General features: G+C 44.7%; 1 protein-coding gene across 2 annotated transcripts in view; it reads left to right on the forward strand.

Annotated features, from left to right (window-relative positions):
* The first annotated feature begins 4,979 nt into the window (after positions 1–4,979).
* Positions 4,980–23,544, forward strand: part of prdm16 (PR domain containing 16) — a 28,735-nt gene continuing 10,170 nt past the window's right edge. The window contains exons 1-10 of one of the 2 annotated variants that reach the window (XM_079518826.1): positions 4,980–5,096; positions 6,572–6,674; positions 10,921–11,125; positions 11,517–11,682; positions 12,451–12,604; positions 13,301–14,957; positions 15,466–15,553; positions 18,666–18,838; positions 20,704–20,781; positions 22,026–22,195. In XM_079518826.1, the coding sequence (XP_079374952.1) occupies positions 4,989–5,096; positions 6,572–6,674; positions 10,921–11,125; positions 11,517–11,682; positions 12,451–12,604; positions 13,301–14,957; positions 15,466–15,553; positions 18,666–18,838; positions 20,704–20,781; positions 22,026–22,195 (2,902 nt within the window). In that variant the 5' untranslated portion in view covers positions 4,980–4,988. The remainder of the gene's footprint in view (positions 5,097–6,571; positions 6,675–10,920; positions 11,126–11,516; positions 11,683–12,450; positions 12,605–13,300; positions 14,958–15,465; positions 15,554–18,665; positions 18,839–20,703; positions 20,782–22,025; positions 22,196–23,544) is intronic. The other variant, XM_079518827.1, reaches the window with a different exon arrangement.

The raw sequence follows: 23,544 nt of genomic DNA on the forward strand, positions 1-23,544 counted from the left end.
ATACTGCATTGTTGTGTATACTCCCCTTTCGACATGCTGTGTCGGACACTTTGGCTAATGCATGCCTATAGTGCCCACCTGCCAATACTTCTTTATTTTGTTAGTGGCTCAGAATGTTATAACGTATTTTCAGTGTGATTCGGCAGCCAATGATCCTTTTTTTTTTTTCATTTAACCATGCAGTTGAACCCTATAGCATCCCTTTTCTGGCCATGTCATAAAAGACAAACGTTTGGCAAAAATAGCTCACAACACGTTGCGGCGTGATGCGTTGTGAGCTTGTAGATCGGCTGTTTCTGGCTTGGTGTTACAGGAAAGAACTAGGGGCCCAAGGATACTACTAGTGGACCCTGGTTCAATGAATTATATAAGTAGTTCATATTTAAATGACTGATGGTCATCATTTGTACGGTATAATAATAATAGAATAATAATAACAATTTCCACATGGGGAGTCTCTCCGGTAACCCACATATCAATATATTTTGATTACCGGAGAGATATAGGTTCTCAATAACATTCATGTCCCAAATAGTCTGCCCCAATTATTATTGCACAGTACAATCGTCCATTTGTAACTCAGAGAGTATAGCTACAAATGTAACAAAATGAACCCTAGGGGGTCCATTTGGCTACACGCTCTCAGAGTAAAATGAACACTACAGTGTACTGTTAGCACCCATTCCTTCCCACCTCTTATACCTCACTAAGGTGCTGTCGATAAGAGATTTGAAATAATGTGATGTAACGCAGTGGTTCCCAAACTTGAAATTGGATGACTCCCTGGGACCCAAAATAGTGAGAATATAGCTATAGTTATTTTCACTACTTCTTCTTATTATTATTATTATTATTATTCATGGCATTCCGTTGATTTTCTTTCTTTCTTTTGAAAAAATGTTTTGACATTTGTTTTGAAATATTTAGGATATATATATATATATATATATATATATATACTGTAATATGTAATATATATATAATGTTTTTAAATATTTACTCGCAACCCATAAAAGTGTCCCGGCCCATACAGTGTTTGTGAACCGCTGATGTAACGAGCTGTTCTCTTGACAGGTGGTGGACGACATGGGCAATGTCAAGTTCGCTCTGGACTCGGGGGCGGATGCCAGCAGTGGGAGTTGGCTGAAGTACGTTCGCTCCGCCTCCTCTTTTGAGGAGCAAAACCTCGCCGTCTGTCACCTCACTGGAGACCAGGTGAGTGGCGGGACTTCCCCCCCAATCAGCTCTCGGAGATTTTAATGTTTATATAGAGCCAGCATGGAACCATGTTGTGAGTGGGCGTGTTCGGGCGTGTTCGTGCGCGCGTGTGCGCGCGTGTGTGTGTGTGTGTGTGTGTGTGTGTGTGTGTGTGTGTGTGTGTGTGTGTGTGTGTGTGTGTGTGTGTGTGTGTTGTAAATAGATTGAAGGACACCCATATAATAACTATTACACAGAGCACACTTCTCTGTGCCTGTGTTTCTCTCGCGGACTGTCTTTAAGGAAACCTGGGTGTTGTATAGTAGGGTGTGTGTGTGGGGAGTACTGCCCGGGCAGTGGCCATAAAACAGCAGCTGTTTAACCAGCCCTTAACCCCATGCTGCCACAACTTACTGTAGCAATACCGTCACACATTCCTCCTCTTCAATAGGACATGGTGGTCTGATTGCTACTTTTATACTTCACTGGTGATCACACAAGTCCCGACTAATGTGTGTTGCTCTAGCTCTAATTGCCCCATATCTGTCTACATCTACAATGATTTGTGTGTGTGTGTGTGCGCGCGCGTGAGCTGTGAGCATGTCCGATAATCATCCTACTCTTGTTCATCGGTCCAATCTCTGTCTACATCACATTCACACTCTTCTCAGTTCCAATAGACGCCTGTCCCTCCCTTGTCTCTTACTACCGTCCCCTGGTCTCAATTTGCCACCTGTCAGCCTGTCACGCTGAGGGGACAGGCCAGTCTATCCCTTCAAGCTTTACACATTAAAGCCCAGCCTATGTATGGAGTGGGGGGACTTGGACCGAGCAAGGAGGGGACATGCAGGGGCCTCTGAGATTGACACGCAGCATTTGACTGGCAACGCCAGCCTGCCTAATCCTTTTAAGATTTTCACCACAGTGGCCCCTGGCACTGTCACAGAAAGTCAAAGACAGAATCGGGGTGCCGCTGCAAATTGCAGAGAATTATCAGAGTCCATGCCTGTGTGCATTTTGCTGCTCTGTGTGTTTTAAGGGTTGTTGGCTTTGCTTTGGCTTGCCCACGCAAGCTGCTGTTTAGTGCGGTGGCCCTATCATTTATTTACTATAACCGCACGCACGCACGCACGCACGCACGCACGCACGCACGCACGCTGTCATGCACACATGCACACATGCACACACTCCCAGCCACTCAATGTTAAAATGCATAATTTATCCGACATTGTGCATTGTTTTTGTATTGCATGCACAATGCATGAGCTTATGGAAATATGTGCATAGCAGGCAAATTCAAATACGGTATGTGCGGTAACCTTTTAAAAGTGAGTTGATAATTCATTTATTTTTTTAGCTATTTTGCCATTAAAGTTGTAAGATTTGAGAAAAGTCATGGATGAGCATGAATAATTGAGCAAAGTTATTGTCTGGACATATTTTTAGCATTTATCCAAGTGTGCGTGCATGCATGCGTGTGTATCTTCATATACGCATTTACCTGCAGGTGCATTAGATGCAGGAAAACGCCTCGCTTCGCACTGAGTTTCGAATTTGTGGATGCAGTGCTACTTTTGATACTTTTGTGTAATGCTATATGATCAAGTATGGGCGTTCATTTGAGAAAAATAAGGAGATAAGAGATTTGTGCCTAACAGCAATGATTTGTTGCATGCATTAGGCCTTCCCTAGTATCCCCCCAATATCCCCCCACCGCCACCGCCCAGACCAAAACCATGTAGGCCTGTGTTTTCCCCATGCAAAGGGCTACCTGTTTTATGGTTCTAAATCAGGTTGCACCTGTGGGCTGGGGCCCGTGGGCTGGGGCCCACAGGCTGGGGCCCACAGGTGGGCCATGCAGTATATTGCAATAGGACCCAAATAATTGGCAAAACACTAAGGTTTTGAATCATAATATTAACATTAACAATCTGTGGTCAGATGGGCCAGGACCACTATACGTTAATCTGATCATTGTAATGTAGTCACAGTATTGTAGTCAGAATGGGATGGTTGAAATGTGGATGCATGGTTGGCAGGGACTCGACTAGACGGGGGCTTCTGCATAACACGCACGCACGCACGCACGCACGCACGCACGCACGCACGCACGCACGCACAGCATTCACACACATGAATGCATGCACAGTGCACACACGTATATGCATGCACTGACATGCATGCATGCACTGACATGCACACATACAGGTATATGCCCCCAAGCATTATTATTATTATTATGCACTTATAACACACACACACACACACACACACACACACACACACACACACACACACACACACACACACACACACACACACACACGTAGAGTCAGTGAAATACTACAAGAGGGTCTAGTATATAAAGCGATGCGGACACCAGTCAGGGTTTAAGGAAAGCCAAGCATTGTATTTTTGGAATTAGCAGACAGTTATTTATTATTATTATTTATTATTATTAGAAAGTAGTACAAATAATAATAATAATAATAGTAATAATTAAACGATTGATATTTATTTTTAACAATCGACAATGTGTTAAATATGAGTGAGAATGTTGCTCTGTATATAAATGTAAGACATATGCCTATAATAATAATGAGTCAGATAAAACGGTTGTTTGGTGTTTACTATAAAGAAAGTGTTATGTCAAATTAATAATATATACCTCACCCTATAAGTCCTACAAAATGATTAATTTCGTTGTGCCAATATTTTTTGTAAATAAATGCATTTTTACTAAACCTGCTGCACATTTCACATCAATGTTGATTCAATTTGAAAATTAGACCTGCGTGCAATTTTGTTTAAAAAAGGAAAGCTTCAAAACGTATATTTTATCATTGGCCTTATTTTTGTCAGCTGGTTTGATGGCATAATTTTTGACCGTATACTCCGTAATTGTTTACATCCTTGGCACAAATGTTTTAAAGGGTCTATGTATAGATTACATGTGTATGGGCTACAAACTGTGAAAGACATCTTGCTGAAAGATAACAAGTTGAAAGCAGGTGTCTGGCCTGTGTGTTTGTACAATAACCTGAACCACATTGCTCAGCGTTTGTTCTAAAAAGCCTTTTAAAAAAGGGGAGAACAAAAAAAATCGACGTCCAGCGTCCAGCCTCACACCGCGGCATGCTTTTTATCACTTGCGCCTTGTGTTGTGTCGCGCGCGCGTGCGCGCGTGTTGTTCACCTTATTTCGCGTTCGCGCGCATGTCTCTCTCAGGCCGCTTTATCCATTATTTGCATCAATAATAGATGTATCTATTATCGCGGCCCCCAAAGCGGCTGACGGCCGCGCGGGGGGGGACCGACCGGAGATGCGGGGAGGGGTCTGTTCCGTTTTAGATCCCTCAAATCCTTTTGGCTGGAGACTAGTGGAGATAAGAAGAGGAGGAGTGGCCGCGACGGACCGACGGTTAACGAGAGAGGAGAGCGCTCCGAGGGGGCAACAGGGAATCACTAATGAGACGGAGAGAGAGAGAGGGAGAGAAAGCCTCATCATCATCAAAGACGTGCTGTAGTCTGTAGTGACTAGACTAGAGAGTAGTAGTGAGTGCTGCCGTGCCGTGCCGGAGCATCGGGGCTCCTCCAGTCAGACAGACAGACAGACAGACAGACAGACAGACAGACAGACAGACAGACAGACAGACAGACAGACAGCCTGCCGTGGCCGCTCCGCGACCTCCTCTCCTCGGCCCTGGCCGCTCCAGCCAGCCGCTACACCTCCACCTCCTCCTCCGCCGTCCCTTAATGCTCCGTACGGTAGCAGCAGCGGCTTCTTTCACAATGGGCTGCGTCGCCAACTCCAGCGGGACTGAAGCGCTACTGCAGCTGGAGGCTCTGAGACGCGCCGCGCAACTTTCTCAACTCTTCCGACTCACGGAGAAACGAAAGGTCAGGTCGAAATATCAGTTATGGAAGAAAAAAGCTGCAACGCAACGAGGCAGCTTCAGCTACTTGTTGTTGTTGTTGTAGGCCTATTGCGTTGGTAACATTGATTGGATAATAGTCGACTGCTGCATAAGCTAATATTTAATAACAATAGCCGAATAATATCCTATTAATAATAATAATAATAATAATAATAATAATAATAATAATAATAATAATAAATAAATAAAAATGTGTTGTGGGACTTTTTGATCAATATGGCCCGTTGTGATGTTTGTCTGCAAAGGCCAGCTGGATTGACGAACCGTGTGTGTGTGTGTGTGTGTGTGTGTGTGTGTGTGTGTGTGTGTGTGTGTGTGTGCGTGTGCGCGTGCGTGCGTGCGCGTGTGAGAGAGAGAGAGCTTCATATGTAGTGAACGGACATAGGCCGCTCGTCGTGTGACTTGGTACAGTGCGCCCCCAAGTGTCCAGAGATAGCATAGCAATTAGATTCTGAATGGCAGTAAAGCTAGGCCTACTGTTTGCGTTTTGTTATTTCAAATGTCGTAGTCATCACGCTCTTGGCTTTGTAATCTATTTACTAGTATCGTTTAAATTGTTAACCCATTCTAGGCTGTATTTTTTCCATCTAAATCTAGTCAATAGGATTATTAATGTGATGAATCCAGTGGCATGCAGAATCATGCTGTGTACAGGCCTCACATATCGCCATTATTATGCAACTCAATTGTCCTCATCTGTATGAAAGCAAAAGACGATGCAATGGACATGTGTATATAGGCCTGCACAATTCACACACGTTGAATTTCACTGAATCATACACACAACTACATGTCTATGCAAAACGGGGATCCAAAATTATCCGACTAGGCCTATACTCATTTGTCTTATACATAGTTTTTCGTTTGATGGACAGTTTTTCGGTGGACGGTAGACCTGCTGGGCTATCATCCAATCACACCATTTTTAGGCTGTATATCATGTTCATAGTTTTTCAGACGTTTTGTTGAACAAGCCAGTTATAATTCATAGATTTATTGTTTTGGAAAATCATACATATATAGGACATTTAGTAATCACATTGCTCACTTATAGGCTAACTTTGCATTTTAATGTCCATGTGAGATATGATAAATAATCAAATCGCTATATCATTGGGTTTTTATATTTGTTGATTTGTTGCCTGGTCTATAAAGGTTATGATTAGCCTAATAATATATCTGACAAATTATGTTAATGAATAATTTACGACCAAATTACGTCCTTAATTAGGCCTACAAATGTGTCTATCCAGTTCAACGAAATTACAGAATTGGATTAGGCTATACATTTCATTGTAGGCATAATAATGTTACATCAGGCCTATACGCTTTGGGTTGATAAAATAATGTTTGATTCCACCATTCCTTTGTGTTTTATCTCCAGATCTATTATAAAATAATGTTTGATTCCACCTTTCCTTTGTGTTTCATCTCCAGATCTATTATAAAGCTGTTCGGGATATTGAAGTAGGGGAGGAGCTTTTACTGTACATGAAGGACGGACTTTTCCCCGAGGGATCAATGGCTCCCAACCTGGAAGGTAAGATGAATGCGCGTCATTAGCGCACATTTTAAACAAACTCCACCAAACATCCTGTGTTGCTTTCCTCGCTCTACTGCACACAATTACATATACAGCTGTATAGAAATGTCAAGTATATTTGAAGATGAAGATGACGACGATTCAAGATGAAATTAATTTCGAAATAACCAATTTTCATGCATTAGACTATTGTTCAGATTATCAGATATAGGCCTAGATTAAGCATGCTGTTCTGATTCGCGCATATCCTGCATTGCAAAACCCATTGGAAATACTTTGCCCTTATAGCCTATATGCAAAATTCCAGCCTTTGATTTAACGCAACGTACAAGATGGAAAGATAGTATGTATATATATATATATATATATATATATATATATATATATATATATATATATATATAATATATCCTAATGAGTGAACTGTGAGCATGTCCAAATGTCATGAAGAGTCATGACATTTGAAAGGATGCTGTGCGTCTAAATTAAACCATGAGTAGGCCTCTGTATAGGCCTTTGGCTCAAGTTATTAAAAATCTGGTTAAAATATTTGATATGGTGGCACTACACCGATTTTTTTTTAATGTATTTATTTTACAAAATTGATCGATAACATTGGATTGCTCTCTGCTGCACACACATGCCCTGGGCTGGCTGCTATATGCTATGACAGCAGCTGCATAATGCGTCACATTTCACGTGGCTGTTATTTATTTCCCCCCCTTTGAGTTGGGTAACCCGGACAAAGACTCCACTTCGTCCTACCAATGATTCAACCGATGTGGTCGCATTATTCCCCGATAACTCAACCCATGGCTGCCTCCGCGCGACTGCGTCAGTGATGCAGGTTTATGTCGAACAGTCGAAGTATTTGATCAGATAGTCTACCCTTGCTCGACGTCAAGTTCGATAGGTGACGCCGTGACGGGGACACGGGGTCTATCTTTCAAATTCGCGGAGGGGAAAACAAATCGAGCCATGATAACATCTTAATTTATTCCATCGTATTATCGTATAGTTGTCAGGTAACTAATAATTGTTTCGTTGTGCTTCCAATCTTTTTTGGGACGACGGAAAGGTGGGGGGGAAAGGATTGCTTTTAGCTGTCATAAAATAACATGTTCGTGAGACGTTTTGTAATATACAAAAGGTTTTTTTTACCGTATAGCCCCGGCCCGCTCTGCTCAGATCTCTCTGCCAAAGAGAGGCACGGAGGAGCGAGCGAATGAAAAGGGGAGAAAAACCTGAGAAATATAGTTGAAAAGAAACAGACGGTGTGAATGACAGAGAGAGGAGGAGGCATGTGAACGGAGAACGGTCGGTGCGTGTTTTCCTTTTTCAGGATGCGTTTGGGTGTAGGCTATAGCCTCTATGCCTGCCTGCTTGTGTGAAAATGAAGGAGCCTTGTCTGTCTTGGTGCGCGATTCTGACTGGGAAATATTGTTGGGTGTGTGTCTGTGTGTGTGTGAGTGAGGGCTGGCTGGCTGGGAGTGGGAGCTTGGCAGCGCAACTCCGCTCTCTCCGTCTGTCTGGCGGCTTATCGGAGCTGGAATTCGAAGTTGAGGACTTGAGGAGTCCCCCGAGACCTCACCCATGCTCCCAGATTAGCCGCTAAACTGCACATAATTGTACTCCCCTTCTTCTCCCAGAGTGCTATTAGCCTCCCATTTATATATGAGCACGCTGGCCCCTCCCCCAACAACGCAGACGGAATAAAATAAGTTAGAATGAAAAAAAAAAAAAAAAAACACGTCCAGGCACGCACGCGCATCATGCATGTAGCATGCGTTGCCACGTGCACATTATTTATTGCTTTTTCATGGGCTTCTAGCTTTATAGACACACAGCCTATACTATACAGTTTAGACACATGGAGGTTTCAAGCCTTTGCTTGTAAAACACAAATAGGCCTACATTAACCAAATTGTTCTGCTATAGAGTATAGAACATAAATACAATCAAAAGATGCATTATTCAATATTTCAATGCAGTGAAAATAAATATGTAACTGTATGGATAGGCCGGAGCTTGCCTTTACACATCAGTATTCACTCACTGACATGCCGCTCTGAAAGTTTAAACTGTTTTACACCCACTGCAAAAACAACAAAGATATGACATATATGCCTATGATGGACATCTTGTAATACTTTTCTGAACAGACTTTTGTTTGCTTTGACAAAGCAAGCATCTGTAGTGAAATGTGGAAACATGCATTATAAATAGGCACTTTATAGAACCCCCCTTTCCCCCCGAAAAAGTTCCACCTCTCCAAAGGTGACGCGAAATATATATCTGGGTGTTGAGTTATTTTTACTGTAGCTCTGGAGTGGAACAGAACCAACTCTTTCTCAGCAAAACACTCACACTCTCAAATGAATTATGTGCCCACCGGTGTCAGCGCACCGCGGGCCAGTTATACCTAATAGTGTTTAGAGTTAGCTTAGAGTTCGTGAGTTAGGGCCTATTGGACCATTGACCATGAAGGTCATTTATCCCCGTCCCCAAGGTCAAGACACATTGATGTTACTAATGCCTTGTTAATGCCGCAGAGAAGTTCCAGCTGCGTAAACGGTCGCGTGCCGTAGAAAACAGGTGAGCCGTGCCGTGCCGTGCGTGTGCACTGTAAGTCATTTTGGATGAACTCATTTAGCCAGTGCACCGAAATGATGGATGGTTGCACAAGGGTGTGTGTCGGGGGACCCCCGGGGGGGGACAAGTCGTGCGTTGGCAGTGTGGGTATACACAGCATGAGTGGATGGTGAAATCACCACAGGCTCGGCGCCACTTTGCCCCTGCTTATTTCTAGTCCTCATGCACGGCTCATTCTGTTTGGAAAATGTTCACACAAACAGACACGCACGCGCACACACACCGACACACGCACAAACACACATGCACACAAGCACACTCCGTTGGGCTTTCCCCTTGAACTGTTATACTTGGCGTGGAACTCAGGAACTTGCCATTGAAAAAGCTGGCAGAGTTTTTATGCATTTGACCTTGGTGGTGAGGAGCATTGTGAAAGGTTATCACCATGCCTGGAAAGGGAAGACCAGCCCCTATTGTTTCCCCCCCTGTGTGCTATTACACCACCTCGGTTCCACTCACCACTGCTGGCCTTAACAAGCAATTAGCCCTGTTAACGAAGGCTATACACTTTACTGCTAATTGATTTCCATTTTACGCAAATGCCAATTGGAGGATTGTTGCTTTCAACGTTTGAACAACAAGAGCGGGTCTCTGATTACTTGTAACTAACACAGAGAGAGGTAAATAACTCCAATAGATTTCTGCTGTTTGGCTTCAGAGCTCAACAGTTGATTTGTATCAGTAATGGGAATAATTGGATCCGTTTCCTTGGTGCAGGGGAACGCCACAACGATTTTAGAGAATTAACGACATTGCACTGGTTCTCAAAGTGGGGTCCTGGGACTCTCAGGGGTCCTTGAGATCAAAATCAATGTTACCACTATTTTATGGTTCAGCTATTCAAAAATAGCCCCAAATGTGTCGCAATGCGATGCGTGTAGTGACCAATGCCTATATTATAACTTGAGTAAAGGGAAATTATTTTTTAAAGATTTGTTTTTGGCTTTTGTGCCTTTATTGATAGTTACAGTGAAGACGGACAGGAAAGAGGGAGAGAGAGAGGGGAGAGACATGCAGCAATGGTCGTCATGAGCGGGACTCGAACACGCGACGCACTGTCAGGCCAGAGCCTATATGTGGCATGCGCCTGGACCACTAGGCCAGCGAGCGCCCTGAAGGCAAATAATTGATTGAAATAAGACCAGCTATAACAGTCAGGGAAGTGCAGAGAATCACATCACTTTACTGTAATACAGCCTTTAAATTCAGGGCACTTACTGTACACGATATGATGATATCCAATATCCAATATCTAGTCCCTATATGTCATATGATTAACCACATGAACCCTATAGCATCCATGGGAGCATGCCATAATAGGTGAACATTTGGCAAAAACAAGAACACTTGTTGAAAAGGGGCAAACATTCGGGGGAAAAATAGCAGATCCAACAAGTTGTGAGCTTGTAGAATCACCTGAATTCCTTTAGTCTGTGCCTAACAATATCTGTCGTGTGTGTGTCTGCGTGTCTGGCTGTGTCTGTACATGGTGTGTGTGTGTGTGTGTGTGTGTGTGTGTCTGTCATGTATGATGTATGTGTGTGTGTCTGTGTGTGTGTGTGTGTCTGCATGTGTGCGTGCGTGTGCACAGATGAGCAGATGTATCGCTGTGAAGACTGTGACGAGCTGTTCCCCTCGGCGCTGGAGCTCCGCCGGCACCAGAAGTACTCGTGCTCCAGTGCCGGCTCCATCTTCGACGCGCTCAGCGAGGACTTCAAGCAGGAGCGAGAAGACAGCGCGGATGAGCCCGTCCACGAGTGCAAAGACTGTGAGAAGATATTCCCCAATGAGTACAGGTAATACCACCACAACACTGTTGTTCTCAAATGTTTTTCATTACACGTTTGGTATATGCATTAGTCCACAGACCCCCATAACTCTGAGAGTGTACACATGGAACCAAATGGACCCGTACTCTTGGAGTTACAGACCTGTAAGGGTACATTTTGGTTCCTATATCTATCCTAAATTTAGGATAGTTCATACATTTAAAATCCTTCCTAACACCACCCCACCCCCCACCCCCTTACACACACACACAAATTGATATTTGTATTGCTTTCTTACTATTTGTATTTCTATGACTATAGTTGGACATTTTCAAGTGTGTCACTCACTGACATATTTGAGAGCAAACACCCTTTGAACGTCAAAACCTTTTAAACTTTGTCGTCCTCATCCATGCAGTCTGGGCCAACACATGATAGTGCACACAGAGGAGAGGGAGTACAAGTGTGACCAGTGTCCCAAGGCCTTCAACTGGAAGTCCAACCTCATCCGCCACCAGATGTCACACGACAGCGGCAAGCGCTTTGAGTGTGAAAATTGTGATAAGGTACAGCACACCCAGCACGTAAGTTGTGCGCGCTCAACCCACACACATAGGCTCTGCCTCTGCTTCAGAAATTCTGCTGGGCTTGTTCTGCTTTTTTTTGGCTTCGTGCATTTGGATTACGTATACTGGACAATGGATAGCAGGGACGTGCACACATAGACATCAAAGGGGGCTTGAGCCCCTGCCCTTTTATACCTGTCTGTAAAACAGACCATGAATCCAGCATTTACGGTGAAAGAGATGCAAAAAATGCCACTCCTTTCCTTTCCATGCCATGCCGGAAGGCAGCATTCAGGAGAATTGCTTTTTTCTCCTGAACTTGGGAACGTAGCATTTTGCGTTGGACAAATTTGTTTAGAAATCCATGTCGTATACACCGCATATCCAGTAGATAAAGAGTGCTGGGTTGAAAATAGATGATCTACAAGCTCTCAACGCATCGCAGCGCGACGCGTTGTGAGCTTGTAGATCTGCTATTTTCGCTATTTTTGTCCCTTATGGGATTTCAGCCCCTGCCTCTGTAACACTCTCTGCACGTCCCTGATGGATAGCAAATAGCAATAGGATCAGCTGCAGCATATATACCTTTTATACATGGACTCAAAGTCCATAGCACTCGAAATGCATGTTCAATCGCCCAAATGCAAAAAAATAAATGCAACGCAACGCAAATACATGGAGGGCAGATGATATTTGAATTATGGCATCATCATCAAATATACAGTGTAATGCATTGGCTCGTACGTTTTACGTCAAGGTCTGTGGTCATGCCTTCTTCTCACGCAGGTGTTCACAGATCCCAGCAACCTGCAGCGACACATCCGTTCGCAGCACGTTGGTGCACGTGCTCACACGTGCCCTGAGTGTGGCAAGACCTTTGCCACGTCCTCAGGCCTCAAGCAACATAAGCACATCCACAGTAGCGTCAAGCCCTTTATCTGTAAGTCAGAGAAATGGAAACCATCTCATTTACTGTTAGATTATACCCTTTCTGTCTCATCCAATCCCTGTCTCCCAATGTCGCCTCATCGCATCTGCTCTACTCCTCTGCATATTGACTTCTCCTTCCCCCTTTACCTCCTCAGCATCATTTGGAACAAACCATGATAATCCATCAGCTATAGACATACAGTATACTATAGTAACACAAACAACAAAATGCTTCTGTAAAACTCATCGCATACATATTCAGATGTCATTATTCACCTTTAATATTTGCATTTATATGTATATTTAATTTGGTTTAACCTGAGTTACAATCCAACAAAATATATAAACTATCTAATGAATGAAAGTCTATAAATATTTTCAATGAAAACATTTTCATTGTGGCCTATAGCTTCAGTGGAACAAAATGCATAGATTCTGGAATCTATGCTGTATCCTGCATTCCAAGCATGTAACGAAAAGTAATATGCTATATCCAGAGAAGCACATTAAAATATACACTTATCTCGATCCTCTTGCACTGAATAAATGACACATGTCCTGTAATGAAACCGATCACTTGCTGTCTTAAGCTACAATATTTCATCATGCAGTTGTCATCTTTTGTTCATTTGGCACACATAATTAGAGACAGTGTTTAAATGGGCTTAACCAGGCCCTGGTGGGCTGTGTCCTTTTGCTCCCCCAGGCGAGGTGTGCCACAAGTCCTACACCCAGTTCTCCAACCTCTGCCGCCACAAGCGCATGCACGCTGACTGCCGTACCCAGATCAAATGCAAGGACTGTGGGCAGATGTTCAGCACTACCTCCTCCCTCAACAAGCACCGGCGCTTCTGTGAGGGCAAGAACCATTATGGCTCCCCAGCAGGGATGTTCACTCCAGGCATCCCGATGAGCTCTAGTCCCATCATGGCCAAGATTAAGTCCCACCACCCGCACCATCCGGGCCTCAACCACTCAGGTCTAGGGTTCACTGACTACTTCCCCTCCCGTCATCATCCCCATGCTGGTTTACCCTTCTCCCCCCACGGCTTCCCTTCCCTCTCGCACGGTTTCCCGGGCATCTTCCCCCATTCGCTTTACCCACGGCCACCCTTATTGCCGCCCAACCCTCTACTTAAGAGCCCCCTTGGAAGCAGCGGTCAGGAAGCCAAACTGCCTCGGAGCCCCCTAGACGTCCCCCCACTCTCTTTGGCCGGCCACCCGAACAACAGTGGTGGCAATGGCTTGAGTCAGGCAGAAGACAAAGAGAAGGAGAACAAACCGGACCTGTCTTCTGGAGGAGACGCCAAGGCCAAATCGAAGATGGGAGACATGTCTGACGGCAGCGACCTTGAAGACGTCAACACGACAAGCGGGACCGATTTGGACACGACGACCGGTACTGCTTCAGGCGAGGGGTCTGACTTGGAAAGCGATGGAGAAAGCGAACGGGAGCGAAGCAGCAAGCGGAGGAAACCCGCTGGCGTGGTGTCAGGTCAAGAGGGCATGCGCCCTGAAAACGTGAGCAGTGCATTGGTATCGCCCATGTCCAGCTCGGGGACCCTCGCCATCGACCGGCCCTTCATTTCCTCGGCTTCCCAGCACTCCTTCTTTCCTCCGCCCGACGAGCAAGCGCTGCCACCCAGCAATGCCAACACCGTCACCACAGACTCCATCAAAGCCATCGCCTCCATTGCAGAGAAATACTTTGGCCCGGGTTTCATGGGTCTACATCAGGAGAAGAAGATTGGTCCACTGCCGTATCATTCCATGTTCCCCTTCCAGTTCCTTCCCAATTTCCCCCACTCCCTCTACTCCTTCAATACAGAAAGAGGCACCATCAACCCTAGCATGTTTTTTAAGCCTGAGCTCAAGTCACCTCGTGAGCACCTACACAAAATGGTCCCTGGTGGTCCCGGAGCTCCTGCACCCACCGCTGAGTCACCATTTGACCTCACCCACAAGTCCAAGGAGATCAAGCAGGCTCCACCCACTCCAACCAAGCCATCTCACCCCAACAACAGCAGTGGGAGCAGTGCTGGGCCCCTGTCAGTATCTGGCAGCGAGGAGCAGCCTCTGGACCTCAGCATTGGCGGTCGTAGCCGGGGTGGACATAACGGTGTGGCCTCTGAGCCACACAACCGCAAGCACCACAACTTTGGGTCTGGCAAGGGTATTCCCAAAGAGGAACCCCCTGCTAGTGTGAACCCACACCCACACCCACACCCACACCCACATCCACATCTACAGTCTCTGCACCAGGCCAGCATGGCCCAGCACCAGCAAGCTCTGTCCCAGCCACCCCAGCAGCCACCCTTGCACTATGCCAAGCCCTCGGCCTTCTTCATGGACCCTATATACAGGTATTTCAGCCCCGAGTAGACTAGAATAATGTCTACATGTCTACATCAACATGGTCACCTAGTTCTGCATCTGCATCGATCAATATTTGAATTGATGACGATCTAACTAGAGCAGTGGTTCTCAAAGTTGGGTCTGGGTCTAGTGTGTGTGTGTGTGTGTGTGTGTGTGTGTGTGGGGTGGTCCCCAGCCAAATGTGTTAATACACCATCACAATCATTTTAACCATTTTATCCATTTCATACGTTGGCTATTTGAAAAAAGCAGGGCTACAATGTATGTATTTTTGACAAATTTGGACACATTTTTTAATTTATTTAATTTCTTCAAACCAATCCTCTGGGGGGTCAGATGGGGGTCCGTGGCCAAATACATATGAACTTGGGGGTCCTTGACATGACAAAGTTTGAGAACCACTCACTGACGATGGTAGAGAGGATGCCTTTAAGTGTGGGGCTGACGTTGAACTCTGACCTTGGTACGTAACCCTTTTCCTTGGTGTTGGTCCAGCAGGGTGGAGAAGAGGAAGCTGCTTGACCCCATAGGAGCTCTGAAGGAGAAGTTCCTCAGGCCCTCCCCGCTGCTGTTCCACCCCCAGGTACACCACGCACGCACGCACGCACGCACGCACGCAGGGCGTGTGTGTGAGCCACAGTGTTGATTTTGACAGCAAATTTTTATTTTAGTTTTATTCATAGTCTCTTGAATAGTTTTAATTTAGTTTTAGTCACATTTTAGTCACCTGCAATGTTTTAGTGTTAGTCTAGTTTTAAATCTACAGTTCATTTAGTCGACTAAAAAGTATTTTAGTGGGCCTTGATGCCGTCGCAATGACACATTTTACCCTTGCTGAAAATAGCCAATCTATACAAGCTTGTAGATCTGCTAGGTTCAGCATGCAACAAAGTACAAAATGACTTATACTGGATCTCTTGCAGTCCACTAGTCCCTTCCTAACATTTTAGTCTAGTTTTTATTTGTTGATGAAATTGTCAATATATTTAGTCTTAGTTTTAGTCGTCATAGCTTAGTATTCATTTAGTTTCCATTTAGTTTTCGTCGGTGAAAAAAGGTATAGGCGACGAACATTGTTCGTCATAGTTTTAGTTGACAAAATCAACACTGGTCTGCCATTAGTCGCTGGCATGATCTGTGTCGAAGGTAATCAAGAAGAAGTTATTAATGCTACAGCCAGCTGCACGAAAGTGTGATCTTTAACCGAAAGCCTATACATATATCCAGGGAGTCCCTAAGCTGGGTGAATTGTCCTCCTACACTACAGTATATATGGCTAATTATTCCCAAGATACCATCAGTTATTATTTTCATAACATGTATTATGTGAAAAGACCTCGCTCCAGCCTCCCACGCCACTGCAACCTGAACTGATATAGGCCCCTACGCACCATCATTCCACAGTGTTGATGTTCTTTTCTCAAGGGTTCTGTACAATTTCTTCCTTTGTTTACCGAATGGCGCCTCTGTACCTCGTCGCTTCCAGGCACCTTGCTCAGAAGACACAGTCTGTTATCGCAGCCCCTTTGATAATCAGTCACATTGTTTGACTGTCCCCGAACCCTCCCTCCCTCCCTCCCCCACCCACCCACCTCTCTGAATCTTGATTACAGGGAATGATAGTATTTAATAAAAAAAAAAATAATAATAAGCATTTGAATTGAGGGGAGCAAAAGCCACTTGGCCACTGCTAAACTTAGTTGTGGCATTGTTTTGTACGCTGGGAGCACACAGGCTAGCTAATAACTTCCCCTTTGAGTCGTTCCTTTTTTTTTTCACTCTCTGGCTGGCGGGCTAGATAATAGCAACGTGCCCATCAAGGACATCCTGTGTTTGTGTCCAGGAGAATGGAGGGCTCTCATTGGGGGGAGAAACGGTTTAATCTGACCTGGGAATCTGGCTCCTCTTGTCAATTGTGACTTTGCAATACACACGTTTATTGGTGTGTGTGTGTGTGTGTGTGTGTGTGTGTGTGTGTGTGTGTGTGTGTGTGTGTGTGTGTGTGTGTGTGTGTGTGTGTGTGTGTGTGTGTGTGTGTGTGTGTGTGTGTGTGTGTGTGTGTGTGTGTGTGTGTGTGTGTGTGTGTGTGTGTGTGTGCATTGCAGACACATACACTTGTAGAACACACTATTGTATGTGCAGTGCATGTGCATGTATGGACCTTACATGGGTGGCATGAGGACAGCAAGCATGGGAAATTATATTTAGGCAAAGAAAATGAAATCAAACAAATCAAATTCATTCTAGAATTAGAGCATGTATCCTTTAAAAGGGATTAATATCACTAGGGGTTTTAGGGCTAGTTTGTACAAAAAGATGATTCATGTGACAGATTGTTCAATAATGTGTAATAAATAATTGATGTGAATTCTAATTAGTCAATAAAGTGTCCTGAGTCTCACTTACTCATAAGCTGCATCGTAAGTCTCGTAAGTTTGCCTACGACTACTCTGAGCGCGAGAAATACTTGTTTACTGCTATGTGTACTGCTGCTGTTGCAGACCACAGTCTGGCATGGGATGTTACTGTTTGAATATTACACTTAATATGTGTCTCTGAATTATGATAATGTCTATTATGCACATACGCGGTATTCACAGTAACCCAACAAAAGTCCTCAGCAGACAAACTGCACATGCTATTAAAACCTTTCTCACACCACCAGAGCATCTCTGCTGCGATCCTCCCAGTGATTCCAAACACAATGCCACCTCTAAATTCAGTCGCATGACGGAATCACACTAGCTCGCCGCCTCCCTCCCCCCCCACCCCCCCCCCCCCCCACCCCGTTCTCAGACTGCGAATAAACACATCGAGACGGACGGTCTGTCCCCGTGTGTCTCATGCCCGTCCCAGCATTCAACTAAACAAGGAAGGATGTAAGCTGTTTTTGGCAAATAAACTCCTACATAGCTGCTCCCCTTTGTTCGCAGGGCTTCTGCGGAGGAGGGGAAATAGCTATCAGTCAGTGGTATCTTAAACTATATTGTACGGCTCCCGTCGGGGCTCTTGAATGGCTCATTGAGGCTTTAGACAGTGGCTTCGCCAGAGAAAGGGGGAAAGGTTGGAGAACAAAGTGGTGGCTCAGGGCTGGGGATGGGGGTCCCTGGGGGTGGCGGTGGGGGTGGCGGTTGGCGGCGGGCGGAGTAGAGTGGTATTCAAGTGTTTGTTAATGTGCGATAGGTCAGGGAGGTGAGTCCCCCGCAGCACAATCAACAAGGCTGACCCCTGATATACAGCTTCCTCTAAGGCTTCCGTTCTGTCTCCCTGTCTCACTCTGTGTGTGTGTGTGTGTGTGTGTGTGTGTGTGTGTGTGTGTGTGTGTGTGTGTGTGTGTGTGTGTGCGTGTGCGTGCGTGCGTGCGTGTCTCTGTCTCTCTCTATCTCTCTCTCATCTCTCCCCCTTTCAACGCACACACGCACACACACACATACACACACACACACACACACACACACACACACACGCACGCATGCAAGATGCAGATGAAGATTAAAGAGCTTGACCCTGTGAAGGTTGCTGGTTCAAATATGAATGAACACAAGTGTATTCAAATAAAACTCTTGTTTCCTGTGTGGGTATCTAAAACCTGGCCTCATCGTATACTCTCTCTTCCCTACTCCTCTGCTTTTTCCTCCACACTTGTCCCTTGTCCCCTTCGCCTCCCTCCTCTCTCCTTGCTCCTCCCTGCTCAGATGTCGGCGATGGAGAACATGACGGAGAAGCTGGAGAGCTTTGGCACTCTGAAACTGGACGCACCGCCCAACTCGCTGCAACACTCAGCCCACCCACTGTTCAACTTCCGCACGCCGCCCCCCTCCCTGTCGGACGCCATCCTTCGCAAGGGCAAGGAGCGCTATACCTGCAGGTATGTGACCCGTGCAGAAGGCCTACAGTATATTATTCTATACCTGTCCTGCAGGTATGTGACCCGTGCAGAAGGCCTACAGTATATTATTACTATACCTGCAGGTATGTGACCTGTGCAGAAGGCCTACAGTATATTATTAATATACCTGCAGGTATGTGACCTGTGCAGAAGGCCTACAGTATATTATTAATATACCTGCAGGTATGTGACCTGTGCAGAAGGCCTACAGTATATTATTACTATAGGAGCACTATACCTGCAGGTATGTGACCTGTGCAGAAGGCCTACAGTATGTGACCAGATTTGACTGAGAGACTGCCATCGCGCAAATTCCAGCTTTTCACCAGAGGAGAAAAACCTTTTTTAATTTTTTTTTCCCAAAATGAGTTTATAGCACAGGCAGACTCTTCACATACTAGAGCATGTCTGAAATAAGTGTCAGAGCTGAAATCGACATGTAAATATGAAATAAATGCTTAAACATGTAGCTAGGAGTAATGTTAGAGACCACAGAATTGAACCTTTCAAGCCTGTTTTCTCAACTCGCTGTTTCTCTGCAAGACATTACTCTATAAGCCATATCTCCTAAACTGGTGGGTCAAACTGAACAACCAATATGTCAATTTAAAGCTATGATTTCGTGCTTTCATATGACATGAAAAAACGAAAATTCAAAAAAATCCAATGGCAGTCCCTCAGTCAAATTTAGTCACGTATATTATTACTATACCTGCAGGTATGTGACCTGTGCAGAAGGCCTACAGTATATTATTACTATACCTGCAGGTATGTGCCCTGTGCAGAAGGCCTACAGTATATTATTACTATACCTGCAGGTATGTGACCTGTGCAGAAGGCCTACAGTATATTATTAATATACCTGCAGGTATGTGACCTGTGCAGAAGGCCTACAGTATATTATTACTATACCTGCAGGTATGTGACCTGTGCAGAAGGCCTACAGTATATTATTACTATACCTGCAGGTATGTGACCCGTGCAGAAGGCCTACAGTATATTATTCTGGCCATGTCACAATACAGTGGTTTTCAACCAGTGGTCTGGGGACCACCAGCCCTTGAGGGGGTTCCAGGTTGTCCCCTGCTAAATGATGGAGAGTTCGTAACCAATTGGACCCTTATTAGATCTTTAACTCTTGAGAGTTTCCGGGTCCATTTGGTTTCATTTTCTCTCAAGAATTATTGTTAAACATCTGCATTACTTAATTTTCAAGAAGTCTACACAATTTGATCAATATACCTGTTATCTCTCCTATGGTACCAACATCAATACATCATGGAATTGTGGAAAAACATTCTTCAGTTTTGGGTCTGAGAGGCTAAATGTCATCAAATGGTGGTCTGTGGCTCAATTACCGAATACATATGTGCCTTAAAAAGAAAAGGCTTGAAAACCACTGTCATAATAGGAAAACACATAGGCGAACATTCTGCGAAAATAGGAAAAACATTCGCAAACATAGAAGATCACACAACACGTTGCAAAGTGTTGTGAATCGAGTCATTGGGAATCCTGTCATCGGGCAAATCCTGATGACAGGGAAGTGAACGATCATGCTATTATTGCTATAGTTAGTAAAAAAAAAACTTTACAGATAGGACGTGACAGACATGCCTAGTAATTCATTTTCAATTAGAGGCGCAAGCAATTTGACAGGCGGATCAACAAGCGGGCATGCTCCAGTGAAACTTGGCGTAAATTGCACTAAGAGAGAGTAAAAATCTGTAACGGTCAAGGGAAACTTGTACAACTAATGAATACAAAAAATCTAAAGTAAGTGTAATCTATTGTGTTTTCTATCCCACTCACATCCCTCCATTCTCTTCTGTCCTCCATTGCAGGTACTGTGGGAAAATCTTCCCGCGCTCCGCTAACCTCACCAGACACCTGCGGACACACACAGGGGAGCAACCCTACAGGTAGGTCTCTTCTCTTCTCTTCTCTTCTCTTCTCTTCTCTTCTCTTCTCTTCTCTTCTCTTCTCTTCTCTTCTCTTCTCTTCTCTTCTCTTCTCTTCTCTTCTCTTCTCTTCTCTTCTCTTCTCTTCTCTTCTCTTCTCTTCTCTTCTCTTCTCAGGTTTGATCCACTTGATCTGCAACATGCACATCGTTTCTGCAGAATTATTTTATTTTATTTTCAGTCCTACTACTACCTAGCTGTAATTGTTGACTTTGATTGGGTGTAATTGCAAATGACAGGGGCAGTAAGGTAGGGGACGAGGAGATATTTAGTACAAGGAGATGTTTAGTGAGGCTTGAGGAATCCATCACATCCATCACAACGATGAAGACCTGGGCTCCCAGAAGGCTCAGCTCTATTGTTTGTTTACAGGCAAATTAAATGGATCTTGTCTGAATGAACCGAGGTGGGCTGTGCGCTCGTGTGTGTGTGTGTGTGTGTGTGTGTGTGTGTGTGTGTGTGTGTGTGTGTGTGTGTGTGTGTGTGTGTGTGTGTGTGTGTGTGTGTGTGTGTGTGTGTGTGTGTGTGTGTGTGTGTGTGTGTGTGTGTGTGTGTGTGTGTGCTTGTGCGGTGGCAGTAGCAACGCATGTGGTCATGAAATAGGCCCCTCTAGATGAGCGGAGTAATGTGGCGTTTAGAACCAAGAAGGGTAATTACTGTTTATACTGAGTGGAACAGGGGGCTCAGTTAGTGTATCTTTACCACATTTTCCAGCACGCACGCACGCACGCACGCACGCACGCACGCATGCAGACACAGACATGCACTTCATCTTTCTTTCTTGCTCATACCTCCAGTTTAATCCTCCTTCTCGTCTTGCGTTAGCTCCCGTCACATGTGCTTTCTCTTCTCGGGTCCACCATTCCCCTCTCCGCCACCCTAGCCTGAAGGAGACCTATATGCTTTCTATGGCATAGGCATCTCCCGGCAGGATCCGCCGGCAGAAACTAGACACACCTGCAGCAGATGAGCCTAATTAAGAGAGAGGAGTGTGTGTGCGTGTGTGCGTGCGTGTGAGTCAAGTGAATAAAGCTGCAGACCATCAGTAATTAGCAGATCGAGAGAGAAGTGTTTGCGCTACTGTATGCCACGATGGAATGGGTTCTCGCCCAGGCATTTTCTTTTCTTTTGAAAGGCATGCATGTGGTCTCGGAGGCTATACCGCCACCCTAACTCTGGGCTCTTTTCTGTCCCCGTGTCGGCAGGTGTAAATACTGTGACCGCTCGTTCAGCATCTCGTCTAACCTCCAGCGCCACGTCCGCAACATCCACAACAAGGAGAAGCCCTTCAAGTGTCACCTCTGCAACCGCTGCTTCGGTCAGCAGACCAATCTGGACCGCCACCTCAAGAAGCACGAGCACGAGAACATACCTGGTCAGTTCCTGGTCAGCAACACCTGCACCTCAGTCGGTGCCGCGCTATGAGCTTGTAGATCTGCGTTTTTTCTAAATCTAATTTCTGAAAAACGTATGTTGCTATCAGTGGTTCCAATGTGTTGTTCGCCGTGATGAAGTATAAATTGAACTATAGGCCTTAAAAGTATAACAGTGACATCCCTGCCTTGTGGACAGTGAGGCAGCAGCATCCCTTGACTCTCCCCACTGTCCTGTCTCATCAACACAGAAAGCCTAAATATAATAAGAGAAACAATAACAAAATCATTTTTGTTTTGTTTTTAATTATTATACTGCAACATTTTAGTTTTGCAGTGTGTTTGGTTTCACAGAGGAAGCCGATGGATATTACACAAGAGAATAGCCGATTGTGGATTTAATTTTCCTGTTCTGAAGTTTTCTGTCATTAATGCACTCAGAACTCCTCCTTCAGGGCCATAAGTAATATCACAGTCGCTGAAATAAAGGGGGGCAGAAATAGGAGAATCCTTTGAACGGAAAGTATTTCTTCTAGACCTAAAAATACAACCTAAATATGAAGTCTGAAATAAGGTACTTAACCCCTAACTGCCCCGTGGAGCCGCTCAGTGGCCAACAATAGTAAACTGTGGTTGGTCTGGAGAGAGCTCCCACATGGGAGTGTACGTACTGTAGCAGGGCGTTTCCAAAAGAACCAACATATGTGCAAACCTTCCCTGAATGGAGGTTGAAAAAGAACCGGGTGAAATCGTACGCTTTCATGCAAGTTTGTAGGGATTTATTTGACCAAGCGCTTTCCGTATGTTTTGGCCCCTGATACTAGTTCATTGTTATTGTGTTTAGATTTTGTCAGTCAACTAAATGAAGAAAAAGTAATGGTCTGCACCGACCTTTGCACTAGGCTACTAATATACTTTTACAGTAGTCTACCTGTACCCTAGTATACGCACTGTATACTGTATCATTATTTCCTATAGAGAGACGGTAATGGTAATATAATAATTTTGCTCTGTTTTCTGTTTGTTTTTATACATTAGCACAATACGTAATACGGGAATGGTATGGAGGGAAATTGACAGTCAACGCTATACACCAAAAAATATTTTAAAATCTGTATGTTGTACACTAGCCAGATCTTAATCAAAGAACAGTCAATATGGTCCACCATATTGCTATTTGAGAATTGTGTATAATAACCGTTATGCTTGATGTTACGCATGTCTGATAATCATCATACTAATAAAGTGTGTGTGTGTGTGTGTGTGTGTGTGTGTGTGTGTGTGTGTGTGTGTGTGTGTGTGTGTGTGTGTGTGTGTGTGTGTGTGTGTGTGTGTGTGTGTGTGTGTGTGT

This window comes from Electrona antarctica, assembly GCF_951216825.1.
Source record: "Electrona antarctica genome assembly, chromosome: 2".
Classification (NCBI taxonomy): Eukaryota; Metazoa; Chordata; class Actinopteri; order Myctophiformes; family Myctophidae; genus Electrona; species Electrona antarctica.